At 35.4% G+C, this 20,980-nt stretch overlaps 1 protein-coding gene across 1 annotated transcript; it reads left to right on the top strand.

Moving 5' to 3' along the window:
- Window positions 1–5,112: 5,112 nt before the first annotated feature.
- Window positions 5,113–20,671, top strand: LOC134276716 (uncharacterized). Its single transcript, XM_062758987.1, has 26 exons — window positions 5,113–5,727; window positions 5,968–5,985; window positions 6,099–6,836; window positions 6,976–7,151; window positions 7,299–7,433; window positions 7,596–7,759; window positions 11,293–11,491; window positions 11,941–12,053; window positions 12,137–12,251; window positions 12,661–12,861; window positions 12,952–12,999; window positions 13,196–13,375; window positions 13,515–13,667; window positions 17,038–17,241; window positions 17,427–17,554; window positions 17,676–17,805; window positions 17,897–18,090; window positions 18,185–18,278; window positions 18,363–18,579; window positions 18,707–18,888; window positions 18,974–19,126; window positions 19,199–19,344; window positions 19,460–19,599; window positions 19,702–19,799; window positions 19,915–20,053; window positions 20,357–20,671. Exons 1-26 carry the CDS (start codon window positions 5,697–5,699, stop codon window positions 20,425–20,427), a joined length of 4,167 nt encoding a protein of 1,388 aa, XP_062614971.1. The 5' UTR covers window positions 5,113–5,696; the 3' UTR covers window positions 20,428–20,671.
- The last annotated feature ends 309 nt before the right edge of the window (window positions 20,672–20,980 follow it).

The following is a 20,980-nucleotide window of genomic DNA, read 5'->3' as shown; positions in this document are numbered from 1 at the left end:
TTTCAGGAATTGTGATTCAGTCATATTAGGCACCGTTTTGGTATTTACTACCAAACAAGAGACCCATGGGGCACATCGCTCACCTTATTAACTTTAACCATTCTGTCATTTAAAAGATCCCCCCCTTGCAATACCGATCTTGACCTTGACAATCCTAAAGGGTCATGATTCAAACAATTTAGAAACTATACTGCCCAAGGATGCTTCCACGTAAGTTTCAGCTTATTAAGTCCATTTGTTCTCGAGAAGAAGATTTTTAAAGTTGTTTTCCCATATACTTCAATGTACATGTAAAACGTGGATTCCCTATTGTGGCCCCGCCCTACCCCTAGCGGTCATGATTTGAACATTAGAATCTACACTACCCAAGGATGCTTCCACATAAGTTTCAGCTTTTTTAATCTACTTGTTCTTGAGAAAAAGATTTTTATTATTGTTTTCCAATATACTTTAATGTTAAACTTAGATTCCCTATTGTGGCCCGCCCTACCCTTGGGGGTAATGATTTGAACAATTTAGAATATACACTACCTCAGGATGCTTCCACATAAGGTTTAGCTTTTCTGGCCCAGTGGTTCTTGAGAAGAAGATTTTTAAATTTTTTACCTAAATATTTCTATGTAAAACTTGGATTCCTTATTGTGGCCCCGCCCTAAAACCTGGGGGTCATGATTTGAACAATTTAGAATCTACACTACACCAGGATGCTTTCACATATAACTTTCAGCTTTTTCGGCCCAGTGGTTCTTGAGGAGAAGATTTGTAAAAAAAAAAAAAAAAAAAATTCCTATAATATATTTCAGTGTAAAAATTGGATTCCCTATTGTGTCCCCGCCCTACCCCCCGGGGTCATGATTTGAACAATTAAGAATCTACACTACATCAGGATGCTTCCACATAAGTTTCAGCTTTTTTGACCCGGTGGTTCTTGAGAAGAAGATTTTTTAATGACCTACCCTATTTTTGTTTTTTCTTGATTATCTCCCCTTATAAAGGGACTTGGCCCTGTATTTTAAGAATTTAAATTCCCCTTTACCCAAGGATGCTTTATACTAAGTTTGGTGAAAACTGGCCCATTGGTTCCTGAGAAGAAGTCGAAATGTGAAAAGTTTACAGACGGACAGACAGACTACAGGCAAAATGTGATCAGAAGAGCTCACTTGAGCTTTCAGCTCAGGTGAGCTAAAAATGATATCACCTTTTTGAATATGTGACATCACATATACTCAATTGGTGATATCACCTATTCGGATTTTGATTTGTTGATATCACCTATTCGAATAAGTGATATCACTTATTTAATACTAGTAGGTGATATCATCTATATTTGATATGAATTGGTGATATCACTTATTTGAAAGTGTGATATCATTTTTTTCGAAAAGGTGATACCACTTATTCAAATCTGTGATATTAATTTCTAGCAGGTGATATCATTTAATCTAATAGGCGTTATCACCTTATCGTGTTTTATAGAGAAACTCCGCCTTAACATCAAAAGAGTGAAAAGTATGCCACTCTGTTGTACCCCAGCTGGGTAAAATTTACAAAATTTATATACTTTAAAAGAATCCATAGTATAAGTTATTATAAAGTCTTAGATACAGGTGAAAACTGGGCAGTTCAAATTTTCTTTGTTCCACTGCGAAAATCTAGATAGTCTACGGAGCATTCAATATTTGTTGTTGTAAGAAACACAAATAGGTGTCCGACACGATATCACCTATTCAGATTGAATCACCGATTCAAATTGAATAGGTGATATCACCAATTCGACAAGGAGAAATTACTTATTCGAATAGGTGATATCCATATTCAGCATGAATAGGTGATATTACTTATTCGAATAGGTGATATCACCTATTCTTTTCCAATAGGTGATATCAACTTTTCGAAAAGGTGATATCACATATTCGAATAAGTGATATCACCTTTTTGAATAGGTGATACCACCTATTCAATTTGGGTGAGGGATATCACTTATTCAAATAGGTGATATCACCTATTCGAATAGGTGATAACACTTTTTGCCAGTAAATACTACAGTACCAAAACGACGCCTCATACAGTCATGACTACGGGTTTCTCAATCAATCACACTTTAGTTTCAGACATTTTAGCCGGGTACTGTGATTGTAAAGAATGATTCGTTAACAGCTGAAAGGCATTAGATATACGGGAATTTTAACTTTATTTTATTCATTACCCTAATTATTTAAATTAATCAATATTTCATTATTCAGATTAAATGGCCAATAATTTAGCATAAAGTGTATGCATTGCTGATTTATCATTATACGTTTGGATATTGATACGTTAATGCATCAGTCATCTTTCTTACATCTGACTGAGGTTTAAACTTTTTTAAATAAAGGGCTTGAGAAATGCCATTTTTAGAATTTTTACCAGAGATAGTATTATGACTCCAATACATGTTTAAGAATATCTATAAATAATACCACTCAATATGTACATGTAACTTGGATAACTTGACTTCTAAAACAAAGCAAATATTTTTTGAAAAACACTGATGCCTCCATACAATAGTTTTTTCACAGTAAGTAAAAGGTCAAGGTCACAGGGTCAAATATATTAGTACCACAGGAAAAATATTGTTACAATGGATACACAAATGCAGCACTTAAGAAAGCTATTGCACCATCATTTAAACATTATCGCCAAGTTTATAGCCAAGTTTTACGAAAGTACATATAACTCAAAGGTCAGGGGGTCGAAATAAAATAAAAGAGGTACCCAGAGGACGATTTTCTTCCAAGAAATACACATTTGAGCACGTGTCATGTTACTAATCTCTCAAAAGTTAGGCCAAGGTTAAAGATTGCAAATCAAGGTAACGATTCAAAAATATTGGTACCCAAAGAAAGGTCATGACATAAATACTAGTACATGTATCATACCACGAGGGGAGTGACTGTGAAAAAAGAGAACGCACTAGCATCAACAGTTCAAATTTTGTGACCAAAGTTTAAGTTTTTCAAAAGGTCAACTTCCGAGATCCAGATAAAATCAGCGGTCTTATTACAAGTAAGACACGTGCGAAAAGCATCGGCACTAACCATGCAAAAGATATGGCCAAGGTTAAAAATTGGTAATTTTCTGCAAAAGTAGTTCAAACGGTAATGCCAAGAAGTCAAATATGTTGTTCGATTACGGAAACATAAAAATGTTAGTATCATAATTATACTCATTTACATACGAAACTACAACAGAAAACACGCGTTTTATATAGATAGTTCATTCAAGTTCCATTTTAATCCAGTATTCACATTTTTAGGAGTGCCAGAAAAAGAGCTAACATGGATAAATAAACAGCGTCACTCTTATAATTCCTTATGGAACATTATAATACATTTCAAAGGTTACTAAGCTGTAGCGTCCCACTTTTGGTTTGACCTTTAATCAAAATTTAAAGAAGGTCCACCTATATCGTAGTAAGTAAATTAAGTCATTGTTCCCCAAGCTGTTAAATTTTTCGTAAAAAATATTTGTGTAAAGCATTAAACTGCAACAATAGATGACATGAGAACACGAGCTTTGGTCTTCTCACACCTCAGACTGGTCAAGAAATGAATTATGACGTGAAAGATTTTGAATCAAAAGTTGTTTTAAAGGTTTATTTTTCGAAGATTTTAAAGGCTGCTTCAAATGTTACATTTTAAAATTTATAAAATGCACGCACCTCGCATGTTAAATCGACAGTAACATGACTCTAGACTATCCAAACTGTTGCGTTGACCATGATAGCTAAAAATTGTTATTTTCACGTTATAATCTAAGTTTTAACATTGTGCTTGATCAGTTGGTCAGGTTTTTCAAAATATAATTTATCAACATTAATTTTTCTTTTAATCTTCTTGGATTATATAATGAAAAGAACATCGTGAAAGCTTTTAGACTCATTACTCCTACGGATTTTAACACTAAGTCACATAAAATAGTTATTAACAATTTTAAAACTCATGTACAATTCTTTTAGTTCTTGAATTGCCTCATTTTAACATTGCGTTTTATATTCAAATAAATACGTATATCTAAAAATTTCAATGGTCTACCATTTAATATGTGTCAAACGATAAAATTCTTCATGGCATTTCATTTAAATTAAAACACGACAAGTAATGTAAACCCATAATAGGATTTCTTTCTTATTGTGTACAGCACAGGATATTTACATGGTCTGAATTACATTTTAAATTGTTCTAATTCGATACCAACATAATATTGTTTTAGGCTGTAAGCCCATCATTTCAACAAAGGAGACAAATTATGTATTGATTTTGGGTATCCGTCGTCAAGAAAATTTAAATTTATTTCATATGAAATTTAGTGACGGCGAAATGTTTTGGATCACACTTTACTTTCATCCACTTTACAAATGAAGACAGCAGTATCTGTGGAAATTCAAATTTAATTTAAAAATTATGTAGACTCTATTATGAATTTCATGCTTGAACTTTTTTCCATCCTGTAAATTATTTATAGATTCATCTAAAGGTGAAATTATCAAAATTGTTGATCCCAATCAAGGTCTAATTGTTATCACAATCCATGTAATGTCCCACAAGTGGGGATATTAAGCTATGCTAAAACACCCCCTATCAACATCTTAAATCTTGGCAAAACTAACTATTGCATATTTAATTATAAATCAAAAATTATAATGTTACCTACTTATGTCGTATATGAACCCCACTGTGGGGCATGGAGACCGGTACTCCAGATGAGACCATATAAACTGAGGTCCCGTGTCGTACAGGTGCTGGCACGAAAAAGATTCCTCCCTGCTCAATGGCCGAGCATTAAACAAAATTTGCAGCTCTCCACCGGCAAGTGATAGCGTCTCCATGTGTGAAAAATTCTCGGGAGGGACGTTAAACAACATACAATCGACCAATTAATCTTATATAAGTTTTAAAGTTTATTTATGAAATTTAAAAAAGATATATGTTTCACCATATCTAACAAGGAATCATTTTTCGGCAGAATATTGAGAACAGAAAAAATTAAAACGCATTGCCGACAAACATCCCCATGGTTATTTTCTTCAGGACAAAAATTTTGCAGCATTAATAGATATGCAGACACGTAAAGGTTATATGCCTGTTAATCATCCTATGAACCATTTTGAACAACATATGAAAAAGGCTAAGTGTCTCATTTTTACATACTGTACTACTTTTGGACGTTGAAGATAAATAAGTGGAGGGGACTCTGTGTAGAGATTGATTTAAATCAGGGTGATGCGGAATACAAACACAAAAGTGAAATATCAATAAATTGTTTATTCATACGACAATAAAACTAGTCATAGTTTTTACTAAGGTACTTTTATATAAGTTATTTCAAAAATCTGAAAGGTCATAGAATAAAACGGCGAGAAGTTATTAAACTGAATAGCTGTACAAATCCATGCTGTCTACAACCTCCCAGATGTTAAGACACACAACAAAATACACCGCCTCAGACCAGTTCCCCTGATTTTCCAACTCTTACCGCTCCATTGGCGCAGTTGCCGATTGCATTAAACATCAGACCTATATACAAGTGTATATATACCTACCCTGAATCATGACTAGAAGATTAAGAGATTGGGTATATATATCGATCACCGAGGACTGTTCTGGCAATAGACGCTGTGCGTTCACACGGGCACCTGCTGGACGGGAGTCGCAATCATGAAGACCGTTACATCACTGATCCTCCTCGGTAAGGGGATATCATTTTGATATTATTTATTTTTTAAATAAAAAATTAGGAAATGTGAACTCATTTACCAGTTTCTCGTGTTATTGTGTCGAAATGCAATCACTAATATATGATATTGAACATTTGATATTTTGCTTTTTGGAAATATAAAAATTGGATCAAGTTTAGGAAAATTTCTTATTCTTTAGAATAACAATCATTAATTATTAACAATGTGATTTTTTTCTTCTCTCTCTCTAGTTTGCTGTTGGTCTATGGGTAAGTAAGTCAAAGAAATTTTGTTCCGATTGTATTGATTTAAATAAGAGGCTACGAAAGTAACTCTATTACGAGATTTTCGTATGGTACTTATTTTCCTGCTTCTCATTCAGCAATGGTCCATGGACAAAAGGGGCCCACATTACCGGGCATGACCAAGCCGCCATCAACTGGAAAGACCGGGTCTTCTGGGTTCGTAGGAGGCTTTACCCGTCCATCCGGGTCCGTAGGAGGCTTTACCATGCCAGGAATGACCCGACCTTCTGGGTCCGTAGGAGGGTTTACCCGTCCTTCTGGGTCCATAGGAGGTTTTACCCGTCCTTCTGGGTCCGTAGGAGGCTTTACTCGTCCTTCCATGCCAGGAATGACCCGTCCTTCTGGGTCCGTAGGAGGGTTTACCCGTCCTTCTGGGTCCATAGGAGGTTTTACCCGTCCTTCTGGGTCTGTAGGAGGCTTTACTCGTCCTTCCATGCCAGGAATGACCCGTCCTTCTGGGTCCATAGGAGGCTTTACTCGTCCTTCTGGGTCCGTAGGAGGTTTTACCCGTCCTTCTGGGTCCGTAGGAGGCTTTACTCGTCCTTCTGGGTCCGTAGGAGGTTTTACCCGTCCTTCTATGCCAGGAGGAATGACTCTTCCCTCCATGGGCACTGGAATTGGCGGGTTTACCCTTCCACCAAAACCCAAAATAGACTTCCGTTGTCCGAAAGAATGTCCAGTTTGTCAAACATTGAAGAATCCCCTGTCAAAGCCCTGTACAGCTGTAGACGAGTTTGGGGACATTAAAGCAGATTTTGAAAATAAATTGAACAGCAAACGGAAGGATATTCTCCAAGAAATCAAGGATTTAGGCAGTGAGTACATTCTTGTGATTTTTTTTATGTTTCATCTCGTTCTGTAACAAATCTGGATAATGATATAGTTTATTTCATATCAAGGGCGTAAAATCAGTATAAACATTAAATAATCTGTTTCTGTTATCCTTCGAAACAGCATTCAAAGCTAACATGGATTCGCGTACGTGCAATGGAATGATTAAACATATTGACATATATGGCAAGATGGACAGAAATACCAGGGATAAACTGAAGAATTTCATGCAAGACCCATCCTCTGTCAGCTCTGACGACATGAAGAAGTTCCCCAAAGAAGTCTTCTCCTCCCTCAACGTAAGTCATCCAGCATATACTCCGTTATCGGATCATCTTTCCTGATGCTGAACTTAAAACTAAAGTTCAGCTGCAAACTGAAAAGTGTTAAGTTTATATATTTGTCAAACTTATATATACATTTGTTGCAATTTTCCCCCCTACCAGGACAAGAATGGCACTTTCGTGTTCCAAAACATGGACGCCAGGCAAAAAGTGGAGCTTTGTAAGGATGTCAGGTATATGGACTGCATGACCAGATCGGAGATTACCAAAAAGATCAACTGCGCACGCGCATTAGTTGTGAGTATTACGAAAAGTGAGAACTATAAACACAAAAGAGTTTTGCCTCCCAAAAAAGTGAAATCTAAGGAAACTACTAAAAATGTAAAATATTCATTAAAAGTTTAGAAAGTCAGATACATGAAATTATAATTAAATAAATGTTTTTTGCTTTTTTGACAGGATGGTGGGAAATCCATTAGCAAACAAGACGCCAAGAGCATGATGGACGTTAGAAGTTGTTCAAATTGGGACAGGGAAAAGTGGAACCTTACTCTCCAAAACTTTCCGGAAATTCTCAAAGCCGATTGTCTTAAAGCTGCTCCTACAGACCTTCTAATGGACAAGTAAGTGTTGGCAAGACGCCACGTCCAGGAGGTCAATTTTAATTCGAATTTCCAACAATGTATTTATGTATCTTTTATATTCCGTTTAAAGTCCACCTGAATATACAAAAAAACTGAATAATAGCAATGTAATTGTTTGATCTTTAAAAAAGTGCATGAAGTGACCAGGTATTAAACACTAACTCGCAGACTGCACGATTTTCCAATACAACTGTTAAAGGTCAAGTTTTAGGTTCAGAAACTGGTTCGAGTAAAATTGGATAATATCCAGCTTTTATTGATTATATATGCTACTAATTAAGTGGGGTTTTATCTTACTACCAGTTCATAAACAGAAACAGTATAATAGTTTAATTGTATTAATATCATATAACGAGGGAAAAATAGATGGTGTCATTTGTATTAACTGTTAAATAGAGAAAAAGTGTTACATCAACATGTATGACACTACGGATAGTATTTGACTGAGAACTTCACCAGATTCAAATTATAATACCATATTTGTCTTACAAATGCCTCAATGCTTTGAACTGTGTATTTTATCGAAAAGGTACAAAATCTGCAATTACATGAATTTGTTATTATTATTAACATTATCATGGATTGTGATAGCAATTAGACCTTTAACATTATTATTATCATTATTAAAGGATCTTGTTTTCTTACGTAGAAATAGATCACTAATTTCATAATCAGATAATTCAGTTATAAGAGACAAAAAATACCGAGTCTGTTCTGACATGAAAACTTGTATTTGTTGAAGTTACTTGTTCTTATCACTTCCGTTTTGCTCTTAAAAAAAGAAAAGAGAAAAATAAAATAAAATCTTAAAGAAATAGAGCCAACAGAGAATATATGTCCTACAAATATTGACCTTTATTCAATTGTACTCGGCGGAAATTCAGTTATGTCTAAAGAAAAAAGGCGAAGATTTTTTTTCTGCTTATAATATAAATACTGAATAGCTTTTCATTAAAATGGCAAACAATTAGCAATATCACATGGAAATTTAAGGCTTTTGAAATCCATAAACCAGAAGTCTCTGTCGAGACTGAAGCTCTACTGGTTTGAACTTATAGCAAAGGAAAAGAAAAGTACTTAAGCAGCTGGGATTTGAAATTTTACAACAGCAATAAATAGAATAATGATCGTTGATAAAGTCTCTTTATGTTCTTAGTGTAGTCTACTTGTGTGCCAAGTTATATTGAAATCAGACCAAAACTGTAGGAGGAGTAGCATTTTGAAACAATTTCACTGAAATTTTTATTTTTAGTAACCACGGCAACACCGTTCATCAAAATCAAAAACCGATATACAGAATTACGTATCTTAGTGTATTCTACTTGTGTGCCAAGTTATACTGAAATCAGACCAAAACTGTAGGAGGAGTAGCATTTTGAAAGAATTTCACACAAATTTCTATTTTTAGTAACCTCGGCAACACCGTTCATCGAAATCAAAAACCAATACACAGAATTATGTATCTTAGTGTATTCTACTTGTGTGCCAAGTTATACTGAAATCAGACCAAAACTGTAGGAGGAGTAGCATTTTGAAAGAATTTCACAGAAATTTCTATTTTTAGTAACCACGGCAACACCGTTCATCAAAATCAAAAACCGATATACAGAATTACGTATCTTAGTGTATTCTACTTGTGTGCCAAGTTATACTGAAATCAGACCAAAACTGTAGGAGGAGTAGCATTTTGAAAGAATTTCACACAAATTTCTATTTTTAGTAACCTCGGCAACACCGTTCATCGAAATCAAAAACCAATACACAGAATTATGTATCTTAGTGTATTCTACTTGTGTGCCAAGTTATACTGAAATCAGACCAAAACTGTAGGAGGAGTAGCATTTTGAAACAATTTTACAGATATTTCTATTTTTAGTAACCACGGCAACACCGTTCATCAAAATCAAAAACCGATATACAGAATTACGTATCTTAGTGTATTCTACTTGTGTGCCAAGTTATACTGAAATCAGACCAAAACTGTAGGAGGAGTAGCATTTTGAAAGAATTTCACACAAATTTCTATTTTTAGTAACCTCGGCAACACCGTTCATCGAAATCAAAAACCAATACACAGAATTATGTATCTTAGTGTATTCTACTTGTGTGCCAAGTTATACTGAAATCAGACCAAAACTGTAGGAGGAGTAGCATTTTGAAAGAATTTCACAGAAATTTCTATTTTTAGTAACCACGGCAACACCGTTCATCAAAATCAAAAACCGATACACAGAATTATGTATCTTAGTGTAGTCTACTTGTGTGCCAAGTTATACTGAAATCAGACCAAAACTGTAGAAGGAGTAGCATTTTGAAAGAATTTCACAGAAATTTCTATTTTTAGTAACCATTCATCGAAATCAAAAACCGATACACAGAATTATGTATCTTAGTGTAGTCTACTTGTGTGCCAAGTTATATTGAAATTAGACCAAAACTGTAGGAGGAGTAGCATTTTGAAAAATTGTTTACAGACAGACGGACAGACAGACGGACGGACGCCGGACGCATTACTATCGCATAAGCTCTTCTGGTCTCTGACCAGTAGAGCTAAAAATGGGGGAAAAAATATTTTTTCACTATGTCTCATCCTCTGGCTTTATTTGGACTTTATATAAACAAAATGAATAAAAATACTTTCTACTTTTGAATGTTTTAGAATACATCCGGTCGTCAGAATTTTCAGAAATTGTTTTAATAAGTAACTGTTGTTTTCCTATGTTACCATTTTAAAAAGTGCCAAATAGCTATCCAATGCATGAATTACAAGGTGGTCTTTTTCATCAAATTCCCATTGATTTTCGATAAATTCCGGCAAGGCATATTACCTTTATGTTACCAGAACAATGAATATCACATCCTACTATTAATATTTACAAACCATTAGACAAAATATTGAAACAAGTCTGTACCACAAATGAAAAACAATGTTTCCATCACTTCGATAAAACTTTTGTAACAAACATCTCTATTACAAATAGTCCGTTTCTATAGACTCTAATTTCAAAGAACAAAGACCTCCTAAATATATACAATTGATATTTGATGATTTCATGTTCAATCAATTCTTTTTATGGCTTCACGGTGTTATTAATCATCCATGAAGGAGACAATAATACAATCAGGCCACCAAATAAACCGGAAGTGCCGAATTCTACACGTCTCTGACTTTCATGGGGCCGTTTTTTTTTTTACAGATACTCAGTCATACTATTCTAAACGTAGAAGAATTTAGCTAAATTATAGTCAAGTAAAAGGAATATATAAAAATTATTCGATTCATGCAAATGCACAAGTTCACAAAGTGAAAAAAAGTATAAATATCATCTCAATCACTTGATATCGTTGTCCTTTTGTCAGAAACAGCGGAAGTCAAACTGAAATTTAAGGACACATGCTACCAACAGAAAAACTTAGCTGCTATATTAATAAATAAAACACCAGTCTCGAGATGTTCATTATGCATGTTTTTCAACAAGTAAATGAGAGTGCTTCAATAATTCCTTTTTAAGCATGGATGTGATGAGCGGGAAATGTAATGACTTCAGTAAGCGGGACATTCAGGTCTTCGCCAATATAACTAGTGAAAAAATCAAGGAGAAGAAAAACAGAGGTCAAATGCAACAGAAAGAAAAGAATGACTGGGTCAACCTTCTCTCCAAATGTGGCGCGGATCCATCATTTTTCAAAGATGTTTTAGATCCTAAAGAGGTAGGTTTATATTTGTTAAGTAAGCACTGTGCAAAACGGGAAAGAAATCATGAGTATATACTTTATATAGCATTACCTCGTCTATCCAAAAAGCTATGAATGTTTGCCATGCAATTATTTTTGCAGCATTCTCTTCTTCTTGTATTTTATGGATATACATGTACAAAAGGCAATCTTTAAAACGTATTAACGACCAATGAGGTTTTATTTGATAGTGATATACTGCATAGGGAATTTGGTATTGCAATTTTTTAATTTTCACAGTGATGCTTCAAATAAGACTTTAAGGTTTTGTACACTTTTATAATTGAACATAAAACCATAGCTTTAACAGATTTTTACCTAGTACTGTTACTATAGAAACTATAGCTATATTCACAGCTGCAAATCTATTATAATGAGGGTCAGTTTGTAAGTTTGAAATACAAGAATCGTAATATGATTTTCAGACATTGAGAACTGCTGATTTGAGCAAAGCATCAAGGGCAGAAAAAATCAAGTTTGTAGAAGATGCTTTGAAAACCGTGAGACCCTCTGAATTCTCCAAGGACGAAATTGCAAAGTTAGTATCAAATCTTGAATAATAAAATAAATTGTTGACTTCTTAAGCTTAGATATTACAGACTTGTCTAATTCTGTCTACAGTGCTGTTGGAGCTCTGGCTAATGACCGAAAGGTACTCCGACAAATGAACGCCTCGGCAATCGAGGGAGCGGCCTGTGACGTATGCAGTAAGGCCGACGAAATTGACAAATCCGACGTAAGTCAAACGATCCAATATGGATGATTTCAATTCAAATCCGATTTTTGAGTTGAATAATTCAGAATAAGTCAAACAAGTTTGATGTAATTTATACAACAGATTAAACCATACAGATATGTTGATCTTAGTGTCTTAATGTATTAAAAAAAAATGTAATAAATTTGACGTCAAACAAATTATGTTAGAGGGACAAGTCAGACCTTAAAGAGATAGCAAGAGAAAAAAAATTGAGTTGCTTGGAATTAAAAGAACAATAAGATGACGGCAAAATGTTTCAGAACCTGTTTTCATAACACTTAAGATCAGCATGAATATTACTACATTATAGAACGTTCTCATATACATACAATTACTACATGTAGTATACATACTCGTATATAATCAATATGACCCCATGTCTTTGTAGTTAAGGAAGTTTTCTGAGGTTGTGATGGAACAGCCATCTTTCAGAGATCCCTCTGCCTTTGACCAGTCCACTATCGCCTGTATGGGATGCATGATGCCTTACATGAAGAAAAGCTCTTTTGATAACATCCCTGAATCTGCTTTGCGGTCTGCCCTTACTTCCGGCAATGTGAAGGAAATGAAGATGACTTCCAAAAAAATGGTCCGTGGAGCCTTCAAAACAGCAAAGTTTTAATCATAAATACATCTGAATAAAATATATTTAATTGATATAAAAAATCGTATTTTTCAGGGAAAGAAAGTTCTGGAAAATGCCTTGACAGCTTTTAACAAACCAAACGTAAGCTCACATTTTTGGATACTAACATTACAAAGCTATTCAAACACACCTTTTTAAAAAAAAAATACCACCAGTAACTCTTAGAAAAAATGTACGTCTTCTCTCCAATTTAAAGGTGAAGATAAAACATGTCACATACAATATAAGGTTCGGATTAGGCATAAATAACCGCATGGACATCTTTTCTGTAATTTAGGGCAGATTCTCTGACGCTGATTTGAAAAAGATGAAGGGAGCCCTAGGATGTTTTGAACCAGCTGACATTGACAAGATTCCGGACGCCTCCTTCACAGCTGATGTTCTGACCGACTTTGAGTCAGCCTTCTCCGCAGACGACAGGCCCAAAAAGTCCCTCAAAATGAAACTTGTCGACAAAGTAAGTCCTAGCCTTAACTTTAATTTGTAAACTTTATTATTGAGGTGTACAGTATGTGAAAAGGAAAATCTGAAATTTTAAAATTCTCTTAAAATTCATTTTCATGACTTCATATCAATATTTTATTAATGCTATCCAGGTCAAAAAGCAGTCTGGTGGAATAGCTAAGTTGGTTGCCAATGGTTTGGGTAAAGAATTGTCAACTGCCGATTTGGAAGACGCCCCCATCTCAAGCTTCCCAGATCTTACTGGGGATAACGGCGAGAGTACAATCAAGTGCAACAAGAAACAGGTAAGATTTGAAAGGGCCTCATCCTATAATAAAGACATCTAATCCTACCAAAACGATCTCGAATTACGTTTTTTTACGATTATCAAATACTATTCACACCGTGTACATACTGAATTCACGACGTATAAAAATTGTTGAAGCATAACAAAATAAAGATATCGAGATTAATGAAATCAGAGTTGTTTCTATAATGAAAAGAAAATGTTAGATTCTTCTGATATCTCATATATTCTTTTGAGTTTGTGATTAATTATTTATCAAGGCTTTCTAGATGCGGTACATTTAGCTTAATAGAATCCACTATTAAAAATTCTCTCAGGTCTTTGGAAACTCCATTGTGACTTGTTTCCGAATGTTTTCAAAAGAGTTTCTTAAATGATTAAAAATGTCAATTTACTAAGGTTTTCTGTTTGGTTTTTATATATATTCATTAGAATTTCAAAATGACGCCCCAAAATTAACCTTGAGTCTGTAGATCAATAGACATGAAACTTTTAAAGTTCAGACTCTGCAAATCAAATGAGGTCTGGAAAGTCACGTGTTGTTATCGTAGATTGAATGAACCAATGTTCATTGCAGCTCACAAGGAAAAGGTTGTTTAAAAGGAATGTGATAAATAATAATGAATATTATCATAGAGAGCATATCTTCCAACCGTTCTTTTTTATCTAGACGAACCGTGTTTCTCCATTTAGATTAACAATTAACATACCATACTACTTAAAAGTCTTTTTTTAAAAAGACTATTCATGTTTGAGACTATGGGGCTGTTGATCTGTCCTAATGGAATAAAACCTCCAATATTCACATCAATATCTTTTAGATTATTCAATGGTACTACAGATCTAATGAATTCTATCAACAAATATTCCCCAGAATTAATGATTACAATAGCATTCATTCAACTTCAAGGGTGGACATAACGGTTAGCCTGTCGTTTGTAACATCTACATTTCGTCGTGTGACTTTTGACACTTGAAAATGAAATACAACCGCTCTCTCTACCCCTTACAAAAGTCATAACTGCACATGGTCTCGTTTGGAAATAATATGGTCGGCATGGATGCGCTGAACATTTTGTGGAATCTTTGCGTAACGTCATTTGTACAGGGTAATAGACATACCTCTTGTAGTTCTTAGGAAGAATCCAAAAGTCAAGTCTTGCTGTCAGAACGTCACCTTTCTTATATGGATTATTAGTTAGATTGACTGATTGATTGTTTGTTGCTTTAAGTCCCATTCAAGTTCTTTTCACTTACATGGACAGTGATGGAGACGTCACCACACGGCACACGCCGTCAAAGGGCATCAAACTGATTACGACCGCTTATTTATTAAATTGACAAGTGGAAGAATTACAACGAGCAGCAGTTTCTTCTTACCTTACACTGATCGAACGTAATAAACCAAGTCAAACCAAGTAGCAAATCGTCAAGCATCGTCTCAAGCCACGGTCCGGAGTCCGCATATAGCTCTCTTCTACATGGGAGAGGATCGTACATTTTGGCCGTGGTTTGCGAAGATGATCGTCCAGATACTTCAACTAAATTGGGATGAACTTGTTTGTATTTGAAGCATCATTAATTTCCTAAGCAATTCTGAACTGTTTTGTTAAAATTATTAGACGTAAGAGACGCTTATGTTCGAACACGTGCGAGACTCAACTTTCCTGTACCCCTATTGGTCTTTGATAACGTGATTTGAAAGAATTGTCAATTATAGATCTAGTTATAAGTATTATTTAGAAACCACAGGGCGGGGCTTGAGGCGAGAGCGATAGCTCGAGCCGGGCCCCGCCCTGTATCTCTGATACAGCAGAAACGAGTATTCTAAATGACTTGTGACATGACCTTTCTAAGGACCTCACTAATTTACATGCGTATTTGGGTGTATACCTCCCAACCAATCAGATAATTTTGCAGAAAGTTGATTTAGTATCCCATTTTAAGCATTCTCAACTGAAATGCCGAGCGAGATGGACTCAGGTCTCATTTTAAAATTATTTAAGAGATGCATAAATTAATTTGTTTTCCAAAAATTTTAATTAGATTTGATTGCGCAGGGTTTTTTTTCTCTATGCAGCTCTTGCTGATCTTTTGATGACATTTTTTTTTTCATTTTAAGCTACGATTTAATGCAAAACATTTTGATATATAAGAATCATGTGGGAATATTTTTGAAACAAAAATGCTTCGGGAGATCGTAGATTCTGAGAGAAATGTCCGACAATGTCCCCCACCGGTCGTCATACACAAAATTTAAATAAGCAGATGAAAGGAAAGGGGGTGGGGGTATTTTACTTCACGTTTTCATTAAAATGTAGAGTAACCAAACGGGGATACAACACTCACTGGTGCCCCATCCCACCTTTGAGTTTTTTTTCTTTTTCGCTTTCTTAATTTTTTTTTCTAAACTTGTATACATACGGTTTTTAATTCATCAACAAGTAACGAAATGACGCACATAGGTGTTGGTTGATTATAAATCTACCCCCACGCAGGCACGTAGTATCAGGGGGGGGCATTACCTTTACTTACTGAAAGGAAGGTCCTAGTGTTATAAAGAAAATTTACCCCCAAAAAGTTTGAATTGAAAGATAGTTGGTCTTGTTAAAAATAGGATTTTCGACTTTGGGCAACTTTTAATATTTCGTTTTTTTTTTTTTTTGCTTGTCAACTTTTTCAGGTAAGTAAAAAAAATTTTTCTCAGGTTGGCCCCCCCACTTTCAAAAACGATGCTACGTGCCTGCCACGGAATACGATTTTCCGTTGTTTTTTTTTTGTTTTTTGTTTTTTTTTAGGGGGGGTTCAAAGTAATAATTTGTGAACTGCCTCACTCCCTCCTTTCTAAAATTTTTGAATCCGACATTAATACCTTTACGTTGTAAAATCTTATTTTTAATTCACCTCAATTTTTGAGTAAATACGAACAGCTCTATGGCGAATTGAACGATTGGTATGTCTGTATACGGATACAGCTTTCCGTCATCGCTAAAAATAAACCGTACTGTATCGTTGATATTTTGCAGATACAGTACAGTTTCTGCTCATTTGCATAAGAAACGCCCACAAAAAGTGTTCTGTATCGCAGTTACAGTATGCTTGAATGTCACAACAACAAAAAATCAATGCAATACAAAAACATATTCACTCATCAAAATTTTTCATCATTTACTTACAGCTTTTAGCATGTTCGTAACTTCGTTTTTGTAGGTTCATTCATATATAGTGTGTTAGATGAACAGCCAACTAAATGATAGGCCAAAACATTAAGCATAATATTGTCAAGCTCATTCTGATCTAAATCTAAGCTTCCAAGGATATACTGACTTCCATTAAGATATATTATCGGAATGAATTTGTACTTGAAGGCCCGAGTTTACATGAAGAAAGTGAAGAGCGTCCTTGGAGACATTAACGGTACCGACTCTAATTTCACCCTGATGAGACTGGCCAACATGAAGCCATTCCTTAGCGGACTGGAGGATAAGGATATGAAGAATATCGAACAAGACGGAACATTCTCCGACAAAATCCACACCATCGCCAAGGCCCCCGAAATGTCACGTGAACAGGTCAGCTAAAAAGCATGACATTAGATTACTTTCATATAGATATACCGGTATAACCAAATAAACAATTTCTTGGGGAAAATAAGTCAGATCGATTTTTGCACTTTCAATTTTTTTCCACTCAAACGTTTTACAGCAGAATATTATTTTAAAAGTAAAGTTTTTCAAGTTGAATTTATTTATTATAGTTGAAGACACTGACTGACTTGTACAAATCTTACTCAAAAATCGAATCCACAGACGAATCAACGTTCTCCTCCTCCATCGACAGCAACACAGTCGATAACATGGCGCCCGAGATTCTCGCCAAGTTGAGGTATAGTGTACTTTTCATTTACTGCAAACTTATATATATATAAGTAAAACTTAACTGGAATATAACCATGTGTTAAGATAAATCTTCATCGGTTTCATTAAATTGTGTTTCTTTTTGATAGTAAAGCCGAGTTGAAGAAGTTCGGTACAAGCAACTGTGACGCCATTGTTCAACGTTTGGCAGAAGCAGACGACAAAAGATTGACAAAGGACGAGATCAAAGAAAAGTTTGAGTTCATTAAGGAATGCAAGGTAACTTTAACTCACCTAATTCATAGAAATAATTGGAAAGCCTTCTAAATAAGTAGTTGCCATACATATACGTGTGTGTGCTGTTTTGTAGGGAAAGACTACCGGAACTTTGACCTCTGATGACCTCTCAGAGGCGGGAAACATGGTAGGTGGTCTTTCTTCGTCTGATGCTGACAGAATGGATGCCGATGCACTTGAAAAAATGGGACCTACTCTTCAGAAATGCAACTTAGAATCCGCCACCAGGAAAAAGATTGCCTCAAATATGATCAGCAAAATGTCCTTGTATGTTAAAAATCTGCTTAGACCTATAATTTCTTCTTTATAGTACAAAGAGGAGAACTAACATTTTATTTTGATTTGCATATTTTCTTTGTAGGACAGACACAAGCCAGATTACGTCATCTGGGTTCATGGTTCTCGGAAACTTTATGACAGAACTCACCGACACCCAATTGGCATCTATGAATAAGGTTTGTTGAAGTTTAGGTGTAAATAGTGTTAAGTTACTGGAATACTTTTTTTTATCCATCATAACGTTAACTTTGGGGTTGCAGGAAACAGTGAATGATGCAACAGATAAGATCATGGAGTCCTTCAAGGAGAACGAGGACAAGAGGAAAGAGAGGAAGAAGAACGCAGTGTCCAAGGAATCCGAATCCACAGAAGATGACAGCTTCAAGGCTGGCAAGAAGAGGATGGTGAAGTTTATTGTCGGCGTAAAGGAGAGCTTAGGCGGACAGCAGGCGTCTGGACGTAGGAGGCGATCTACAAGTATGTCCCATAATGTCTCACTGTCCCATGTGACCTTAGACAGCCTAGTTTTATAAAATTAAGAAATGTTCTAATCTTAAAGAAAGTGTCTTGATTCAATCAAAATACTGATGCTTCTTGCTTGTAGCTCCTTTGACATGCACGGATTTGACAGCTATCGGAACAAGCGGATTATCAGCCCTGTCTACAACACAGATCAGCAACATTCAGGATCAGGACTTTAAGGACTGTGCTGAGCTGTTAGGATCAGTCACAGACTGGTCTGACGCACAGAAGGAGGCTTTGGTGGCAGTGGCTAAAAGATCAACAGTAAGATTCCTATTTAATTTCTGTCCAAAGTTGCCACTGTTTTGATTTTATGAGTCTGGTATCCATTTTTTCTAATGTATCGTAGGTCTGGAATACTCCGTCAACTTGGACCACCACTAATGTTTATTCCGCCGGATCCTTCATTGGCGGATTGACTACCGCTGAGATTGACAGCCTCTCCATCAATCTGGATGCCATATCTCGAATGGGAACTTTCAGTGATTGGGTTGACAGCAAGGTAACTATAGTTCCCTTTTTATACGAATTTTTGAAAACTAAAACGTTTGTTTAATGAGGTTGTGTTTTGTAGAAACAAGCAGTATTCAGTCGCTGGTTGGCCTATGAAAAATCGTCAAATCCCGCCACCATTACCTCCAGTGAGCTCCGATCTCTTGGTCACATGACCTGCGGTGCCAGCACGGGCCATATTGCTACTATTCTCTCTTCAGTTTACAAGTAAGAACAAAGACGATCGAATTGCAGCTTGTATTTTTCTGTGCTAATTTCGAGTGGGATAATGTATGTGGGTTATGTTTCAATAAAATAAAGCTTACTTTATTTCATTACCCAGGGCATCTGCTGACACTGTTGGTGAGGTCACAACTTGCTCAGAATTTCAGCTGCAGTCTTGGATTGCGCATGCCAAGACCGAGTACGGAACCTACACACAGTGGGACAGCGCCACTATATCCAGCGTGGGCATTGTGATGGGTAAATCACTAAGTGTCTGAAATGTTCAAAGTTTCTTTTTATTAAAAAAATTCCATTTGTCGACACACATTTATGATAAATCTGATTTTCTTTATTTAATAGGTGGTTTGACTGCCTCTGAGATCTCAAGTCTAACGGAAACTCAAATTGACAGTATTTCCGCTTTTGACATGTCCCATATCCCAGCCACAGCTTTTGCAGTACGTTATTAAAAGTCTAAGGACTAGTTAGATTATTAATAAAAATGTTGATATTGTGTGTATAATACTTTTAATTACTGGGTTTTTATACACATGGAATCCCCCCATTTTTCAGGGTTTTAGCAGCACCCAGATTTACACCTTTGACCCCGCCCAGGCCCAGGCCGTGACCGCGTCACAGAGGGCCGCCCTCAGCTCCTCCCAGCTCTCAGCCCTGTCCTCCGTATCAGGAATCAGCTACAGCAACACCGCAGGTCAGAGTTAATTTTTACATAGAAATTAGAAAATCTTCTCATTATATCCAATATAGTTAGAAAAAGGCAACTTACGAATATCGCACTGTTTGGAATAAATATAAATTTGAATGTTTAAACACCAAAATTTTTATTGATCCATATTTTTATCAACTAATTCCCGACAAATGAGATTATTTTTTATAATTTTTTAATCGTGCTGACTTGACACTTGATCAAACGTTCACGTATTTTATATCAGTATGCTAGATTTCTAGTACTGTTTTATCAGTCCAAATGATCTGATTTTCCCGTCTTTTGCAGCTGGTGCCCAGTGCTCTGTATTCTTGGCTATCCTGTTAGCTTCATTGGCTCAGTTTATCAACATGGCATAGACGCAATCTTCCCTCTCTTTAGATGTGAAATTTAGCTGCTATCAAATAAATGTTAGTTGTTAAACCATTAAACTCGGCGGTTCTTATTTGTTGTACATGTATATAATATTTGGTGACGAACTTTTGGTCGTACTATCGTTCTTGTTACAACAGAAGAAAAATCTTGAGAAAGTGCTTATTTTTTTATATATACCTCTTGTTAGATACTTTTATTTAAATTTTATATTAAATACTTTTCTAGAAAGAGAGTTGTCTTTCTTTATACAAAAGCTAAAGGTGTTTTAAGGACATGTTACAAACTTTTGTCAAAAAATTTGAAAATAACAGCTTGGGTCATGTTTAAATGAGTTAAATGAATAACTTTCACCGCTTAGTTTATAATTTTTTATTCAAATTTTCACAAAAATGGAATTTGAAGTGAAAAATATTTGAAATGTATAAATTAATCAGGACGGTTTCAGAAGGGTAGACTTTTGAACATCACAGAAGGTTTACAATTTCTTTATATTCTAGAAATTTATTATTTGCGTCATTTGCAATGAAATTAGGCCAA

The sequence above is a fragment of the Saccostrea cucullata genome, unplaced genomic scaffold (assembly GCF_032062105.1).
Source record: "Saccostrea cucullata isolate Sc308-1 unplaced genomic scaffold, CSIRO_AGI_Scuc_v1 ctg869, whole genome shotgun sequence".
NCBI classification, from domain to species: Eukaryota; Metazoa; Mollusca; class Bivalvia; order Ostreida; family Ostreidae; genus Saccostrea; species Saccostrea cuccullata.
Note: the sequence above shows the minus strand (reverse complement) of the source record. Positions and strands in the feature narration are given on the sequence as shown.

What these genes read in the sequence shown, in the direction of transcription:
- LOC134276716 (XM_062758987.1), top strand. Translation starts at nt 5,697, where the DNA reads ATGAAGACCGTTACATCACTGATCCTCCTCG. An exon ending in ACTGCGCACGCGCATTAGTT is followed by an intron (nt 7,434 to 7,595) that starts GTGAGTATTACG and finishes CTTTTTTGACAG; the next exon opens with GATGGTGGGAAATCCATTAG. An exon ending in AGTTCATTAAGGAATGCAAG is followed by an intron (nt 17,806 to 17,896) that starts GTAACTTTAACT and finishes GCTGTTTTGTAG; the next exon opens with GGAAAGACTACCGGAACTTT.